The sequence below is a fragment of the Penaeus chinensis genome, chromosome 16, assembly GCF_019202785.1.
Source record: "Penaeus chinensis breed Huanghai No. 1 chromosome 16, ASM1920278v2, whole genome shotgun sequence".
Taxonomy (NCBI): Eukaryota; Metazoa; Arthropoda; class Malacostraca; order Decapoda; family Penaeidae; genus Penaeus; species Penaeus chinensis.
In genome coordinates, this window is record NC_061834.1 from 19,460,342 (window position 1) to 19,467,841 (window position 7,500).

General features: G+C 50.7%; 1 protein-coding gene across 11 annotated transcripts in view; it reads right to left on the reverse strand.

The window, feature by feature from the left end:
- LOC125033384 (cytospin-A-like) overlaps positions 1-7,500 on the reverse strand; it is a 362,699-nt gene that overhangs the window by 54,010 nt on the left and 301,189 nt on the right. For 10 of the 11 annotated variants that reach the window (XM_047624845.1, XM_047624844.1, XM_047624846.1 and 7 more), the window contains one exon: positions 5,340-5,886. In XM_047624845.1, the coding sequence (XP_047480801.1) occupies positions 5,340-5,886 (547 nt within the window). Of the gene's footprint in view, positions 1-5,339; positions 6,748-7,500 lie in introns of those variants that run through there. The other variant, XM_047624847.1, reaches the window with a different exon arrangement.

Sequence of the window (7,500 nt, forward strand, 5' to 3'; positions counted from 1 at the left end):
ACAGCATGGGGTAGACGAGGCGGAAAGACAATGAGATATAAATTGGGAAAGAGACAGAACGAATGAGACACACAGAAAGAGAGCTAGAAGAAATTTAGAAGGTAAAGTAAGGAAGTGTGGTGTTATGTGAAAGTACGTTGTGTGTGATACGTCTCTCTCTCGCTCAGCTTCTGCATCTCTGGCTGCATGCAGTGACGCCGCGGTAGTCCATCTGCTCTGGTTAGTGGTGACGGTACTAACGGCTTTGCGCATTCTCTACTCGCGATATTTAAAACCTTCCTTAGTCAGTACATCAGTAATGAGATAAACGACGACTCTATTCCCTAGAGCGGCGTTAACTCCTTGTAACAGAATGCTCTGATGCAATCCGGTTTAGTCTGTGCTCAAGCGGCGGCGAACCACACCAAGTCGGGATGAAATTAGCGAAAACGAGAGAGGTTCGAGCGCGGACGTCATGGCGCAGCACGTGAGCATGACTCCTGTACCACTGCGAGCGGGCTTGCGCCACAAAAATCTTAAACTTCAGTACTTTCTGTATCTCCCTGCACTTTCTCTGACAATACGTTCACTCGGGGAGAACGAGTTAGGGGAGGGAGGGAGGGAGGGAGGGATGGAGAGAGAGAGAGGGAGAGAGGGGGGGGGAGAGAGAGAGGGAGGGAGGGAGGGAGGGAGGGAGGGAGGGAGAGAGAGAGGGAGAGAGAGAGGGAGAGAGGGAGAGAGAGGGAGGGAGGGAGGAGAGAGAGAGAGAGAGAGAGAGAGAGAGAGAGAGAGAGAGAGAGAGAGAGAGAGAGAGAGAGAGAGAGAGAGAAATGTTCATAAGTATACTATCCCTCCTCCCCCAACTCCACGAAGCCCAAATCCTCACCGGCACAAAGAAACACATCCTAGAAGCACGAAAACGAGATGCGAGTCCAACGGCTGCGCACCTGAGCCACCTGGCGGTTGGAGAAAAAGGGGCAACAAGAGATAGACGTAGAAAGAAGGAACGCCCGTACACCCCCCCCCCCCCCCCCAACCGCATCATCAACAATTCAGCCTCAACCTCCTAACTTCCTCGGGGTTGCCTGGCCGTCGAGTGCCCATACTAACGCGGCGGTTTGCTCGAGACGGGAATGTCAAGCACCGAATGCGCAACAGAGGCCCGGCAATTTCACAACACCTTCGCTCCTCTGACTTGAACGACACCCCAATTTCCCCCCTTCCTGCACCCCACCCCCCTTTCGCCCTCCCTCACCCTCGATTAAAGCTCCCCTTCGTGTGTTCTGCGAGCTCGCAAAATACCCTTTCTTGCTCACCCGTGTTAGCCAGAGGGCGAAGGAGCTAGTAACTAGGGCTTTCGAGGCTAGTAACGCCGCTTTGGGCACATGACGCCACCCGCTGTTCTCCTAGGTACCCTGCACAAGGCCTACGGCAAAGCCCGCCACATCACTTTCTCATACGATAAGTCTCGAAAGCTTTTTACTGTCGAAGAGTATGTGATTCATACAATACAAACGTACAATATTATCAATAAAAAACAGACAAAGTAAAAAATGAAGAAAGAACAGGACTGCCGCTTCTTTCTCTCTGTTCCCGTCTCCCCCTCCGCCACTACCTCACGCGGCTCTAAGAGGATTTTCTGCGCCAGAAATAAACAAACCTCCGTATTATGACGACTTCTGGGGGAACGTGACAGCGCATTAAAGGAGCGCGAATTAGCCGCTCGTAATCCCCCGGCGGCCTCCACGTCTCCCCGCGACGGCACTTCCCTCCGCCCTGCCCCTCGGCTCCGACCTCCTGCCGGCGCGGCCTCCTCTCCGCCTCGCTGCTCCCCTGCCCAGTTCCTGATCGCTCACTGCCGTTGCACTCGCTTCATCCTTATTTTTCTCTCCTTTCCCTACTTTCCCCCTTTTACCTCCTCCTCCTCGTCCTTCTTATCTATTACACGCAAATTTGTCACACATACATATAGACATACCATGTAAGCTAATAACTAATGTGAAAATTCCCAAATCATAACAGCAAAACCGCCATAATTATACCACAAAATTATTCTATCCTAAAGAAATACTTGAATGGCACCAATTATCTCCCACAAAACATCCACCATCCACCCACCCCCCCAACCCCCCGCCCTCCCCATCTGCTTTTCCTAAAAACACGCCCGAAGGTAAACAAGGGCAGGCGGAACCGGCCGAATGACCCCCCGCCCCCGCCCCCGCCCCCGCCCCCCCTTTCCACGATCTGCAGCTGTTGCAACGGCCTCTTGCAACCCACACGCACGCACACAAACACAAACCTCTCAAGGCCATCGGATTGCAAACAGACAATTATCATATCTCGTCCCGTTTAACCTGTGACCCCTACCCGCCCCCTCCCCACCTGCGTACCCATTCTGCCATTGTGCTCTCTTTATCTTCCTTACTCACGCTCGCTTTTCATCCTTTCCCCTTCTCTTCCTATCGACGAGGAAGGAAGGGGAGAGGAGAAAAGGATGATGGGGGAGAGCAATGGAGAAGGCGGAGGAGGAGGAGGAGGGAAAAGCGAAAGAGAAGGAGAAGAAAGAAGGTTACGAAATAGAAAGGAGGAGGAGAAAAAGAAGGAAGGGATGAATAGAGGAATTATAGCATGAGAAAAGAGACGACGCTACCCCCCCCCCCCCCCCCCGTCAGACACAACAGGTTGATCTGGTTCATTACACTTGCATCAGTAATCACCAATGCGGTAACGGTCCAAGGCGGAAGCGGGAGCGGGCGGCGTTGTCCCGGCAGAGAGACAGCGGCCAATCAAAGGAATAACGGGAATAATAATACCCCCCCCTTCCTCGTATAAAAAAAAAAAAAAGCGTCCTCGTTCCTGCTGATTACACGACACGCCCATTGCCAGCTCGATTTCTCTTCCAACCCCGCCCCCAGCCCCCGCCGCTCCCGTGATAGCCCGGTCTAGAACAAAGCGCGGGCGAGTCAGCTGATTATACGCAGCTCGTAATCGCCTCGGCCGTTCAGGCTCACGACAGGCCCAGCGCTGCACTTCGCCCGCTGCGAATTAGGCTTCTAAGCGCCTACAATACATATGGAATGAATGGATCAGTGTGAGAGTAACTGAGTGAGTGTGAGAATGATTGGGTGAATGAGTGTGTGTAAGTGTACGTGTAAGTGTGTGTAAGTGTACGTGTAAGTGTGTGTAGTGTACGTGTAAGTGTGTGTAGTGTACGTGCAAGTGTGTGTAGTGTACGTGTAAGTGTGTGTAGTGTACGTGCAAGTGTGTGTAGTGTACGTGTAAGTGTGTGTAGTGTACGTGTAAGTGTGTGTAGTGTACGTGTAGTGTACGTGTAATGTACGTGTAATGTACGTGTAAGTGTGTGTGTAAGTGTGTAATGTACGTGTAAGTGTGTGTAGCGTAAGTGTTTGTAACTGTGTGTAAGTGTGTGTAAGTGTGTAAGTGTGTGTGTGTGTGTGTGTGTGTGTGTGTGTGTGTCTGTGTGTGTGTGTGTGTGTGTGTGTAGTGTAGTGTGTGTGTAGTGTAAGTGTGTGTGTAGTGTAAGTGTGTGTGTGTGTAAGTGTGTGTGTGTGTGTGTGTGTGTGTGTGTGTGTGTGTGTGTGTGTGTGTGTGTGTGTGTGTGTGTGTGTGTGTGTGGTGTGTGTGTGTGTAAGTGTGTGTGTGTGTGTAAGTGTGTGTGTGTGTGTGTGTGTGTGTGTGTGTGTGTGTGTGTGTGTGTGTGTGTGTGTGTGTGTGTGTGTGTTGTGTAAATGTGTGTGTGTTGTGTAAATGTGTGTGTGTTGTGTAAATGTGTGTGTGTTGTGTAAATGTGTGTGCGTTGTGTAAATGTGTGTGTGTAGTGTAAGTGTGTGTGTGTAGTATAAATGTGCGTGTGTGTAGTGTAAATGTGTGTGTGTGTAGTGTAAGTGTGTGTGTGTAGTGTAAGTGTGTGTGTGTAGTGTAAGTGTGTGTGTAGTATAAATGTATGTGTGTGTAGTGTAAATGTGTGTGTGTGTAGTATAAATGTGTGTGTGTGTAGTATAAATGTGTGTGTAGTATAAATGTGTGTGTGTAGTGTAAATGTGTGTGTGTAGTGTAAGTGTGTGTGTGTTGTGTAAATGTGTGTGTGTTGTGTAAGTGTGTGTGTGTTGTGTAAGTGTGTGGGTGTTGTGTAAGTGTGTGGGTGTTGTGTAAGTGTGTGTGTGTGTGTGTGTGTGTGTGTGTGTGTGTGTGTGTGTGTGTGTGTGTGTGTGTGTGTGTGTGTGTGTGTGAGTGAGTGAGTGAGTGAGTGAGTGAGTGAGTGAGTGAGTGAGTGAGTGAGTGAGTGTGTGAGTGAATGAGTGAGTGAGTGAGAGAGGGGGGGGGGAGAGGGGAGATGAACAAGGGGAGCTAACTAGCAACCTCTATATGTGCGTGTTGCCGTGTATGCATATGGGTCCGGGTTCGTACAGTTTCCTGTCTAGACGCACACAAAAACACGAATGAATACGCAAATGCAAAAAGACAGGAAATAAAAAAAAAAACAATCGCCCCCCCCCCCCCTCAAAAAAGTTCATGGCAGCCTTATTTGTGTTATTCTTCGTGAGAACCAGTTTGACCGACCTCGAACTGCCCTGCCCCACCCGCTCCGTATGTTGCATGACCCGGCACGTTCACTCGCCGACTCAACTGACTGATTGACTCACTAGTATACTTCTTGAATGACTGACTGCCAGGAGAGGAAGGGGGGAAGGGGGGAAGGGGGGAAGGGGGGAATGGGGGAAAGGGAAGGAAGAGGAGAAGGGAGGGGGGAGGGAGGGGAGGAGAAGGGAGGGGGGAGGGAGGGGAGGAGAAGGGAGGGGGGAGGGAGGGGAGGAGAAGGGAGGGGGGAGGGAGGGGAGGAGAAGGGAGGGGGGAGGGAGGGGAGGAGGAGGGAGGGGAGGAGAGGGGAGATAGAGAGAGAGAGAGAGAGAGAGAGAGAGAGAGAGAGAGAGAGAGAGAGAGAGAGAGAGGGGGGGGGGGAGGGGGAGGGAGAGGGAGAGGGAGAGGGAGAGGGAGAGGGAGAGGGAGAGGGAGAGGGAGAGGGAGAAGAGAGGAGAGGGGAGAGTGTTTCTATAGCGCAATACCCCTACGCCACTGCCGCACCCGCAATCTGGCTCTCCGATAGCGCTTATCTGCAGTAAGGTTGCTGCGAGAGAGGAATCAGCAGGCTGGTCAACGATGGTTTTCCTGTCATTCGGCGATAATGCTCCACGTGCAAAAAGGCCACGTACAGGAAAAATAATTCAAAGCGTGAAGACTTACCTTTCTGAGTCCATAAAAAAACAAGTCATAGTCACAATAACGATACTGATGAAAAGAACATCATCATTGAAGGTAAACCAAATTCTCTCGTAGCTTACCTTGAGTCTGTTGATTTCTATCTTGAGGGCGGCGATCTCTTGCTTCTTGCTCTCGGCATTCTTCACAAGGTCGGATACGGTCTTCTCCAGCTGCGCCTTCTCAGGAAAGCTCCCCAGGCCGCTGGAAGTGTTGGTGGCAGCCACGGCAGTGGCAGGGGCGCCTCCCGTGGGAGGAGGAGGGTGGCTGGGCATCACGAGGGCATCGGGAGGCTGTGTGGGCTGGGGCGGGGCGAGGACCCTGGTGGATGCCGGGGCGCTGGCGGCGACGGCGGCGGAGGCGTTCTCCTTGTTCTTGGTGTTCTCCATCCTTTTGACCGGAATGCCCAGCTTCGAGCTCGGGGGTCGCTTTTCCTCCTTGACAGTGGGCAGAGGCTGCATGTCAGGGGAGGTGGCACAGGAGGAGGACGACGACGACGACGAGGACGAGACCTTCTTGCCCCCCTTGGTCGTCGGCTCCTTGGCGTTCGAGAGGTGTTCCTTGGCTGAGGAAGAGGAGGAGCCCTTGGTCCCGTGGTGGCCGGAGGAACCACCGTGGTCCTTGGACATCCTACGGAACAAGGATTTGAATCTTAGAGACATGTTGGCGGTACTAATTAGAAGTTGGTAGAAAGAAAAGGAAAAGTAGGTGAGTGACCACAGCAGTCTTCTTGGTACTGCCTGGGAATGATGGTCAGCGGGCAATTACGAAGGGCATGACCGCGCCGCCTTTCTGCTGCTGCTGCTGCCACATCAAGTTCCTGCTGGTGCGTGAAAAGATATTTTCAATCCCCGCCACCTTCACACTCGGCCACAGTCGCCAACGGGATCATGGTGCTGCGGAAATGTGTTTGGGCTACGTCTTTACCCCGTTCCAATTACACTAATTACCGCTTTTCGACTCAGTTTCTTTTTCTATCTTCTAAGAAAACTATGAAGTATATCACATATTTTGCGAAAGCACATTGGTTGTATTTTCAGTCCCGAACTTTCCAGCTGATGTCTAGAGGCGTTGAGCACCGCATTAGCCACCCCGCCACCACACAATCTAAAATCTTTTATCGTGGGAATTGACAGTGTTATCGTTGTCACTATCTCACTCGCGTATCTTCACGGCCACGTTAATCAAACCTGAACACGTAACACTTTTCCCTGTCACTGTCTGCTACTCGAAACTGCCACTCCGTAACGTTGGTGTGAGATTTGTGTCCCCGCGTGTAGGTCTATCTCGAGTTTCCCCTAAAAACGCGATTTTCAAAAAAAATCTTATCTGTTTTTCCTGTTAATTATCTACGTTTTCTATAACATCCAATGGCCACATTCAATGTAAACGGCGATCCTTGAGGCGTCCCATACAAGGCGGACGCGTTCTGCGAGCCTGGACACGGCTTTTCGCTCCCCACCACAGCAACCTCGGCACTGCCGAACCAAAACAATTTGCTGCGAGGCTCCTCACGCTGGCAAGCCTCAGTTACCGCAACAGACTTAACTTCTAACTTATTTCCTCGCGTCTAAAACCTCCCATGCGCTCGTGAGCAAATTGGCTTAATTGAGTGTAAGATGTAAAATTCCTTTAAATGAGAAAGTATTGTTAAATTCCAGTAACACGCGCATTATAAAAATGAGAAAAAAGTGAACCGGCAAATGTCCGCCGAACGAGCGCAGTGTTGCCATCTCGCCGGGCAGCCACGCGGCGGGCAGGTGGTTGGTGGCTGGTCCGACCGCCACTTTTGAATGGCTTACTGCACATATATGTGCACATACGACCCTTATACTGGCTATCGCACGGTTACCGTTACCCTATCGATCTATGGGAATGGATGGTTATAACAGTCCCATCCAAGAGACTTTCATCTATTCCGAAAGAAAACAAAACTTGCGTAGAATCTGTACAAACGTATTGACAATTTCGGAGCAATCAATAGCTGAATCGTTCTACGATTATTTTGAAATACATCAAACTCTGATGGAATACCAACTGTAGAAAACATCGTCGGCCATCCATTCTTAAGACACTGCCTAAATATATACAAGAACCCGTATGTGACCCTGAATTAACATCCTCTATTTGACCATTGAAAACCTTTAAAATTCCTCGCATATTTATCAAAGCATCTCCGTGATGAGTAAGCAGGATATATGCAAATATAAAGCTCATTTCATTCAAACCGAACCGGATAGAATC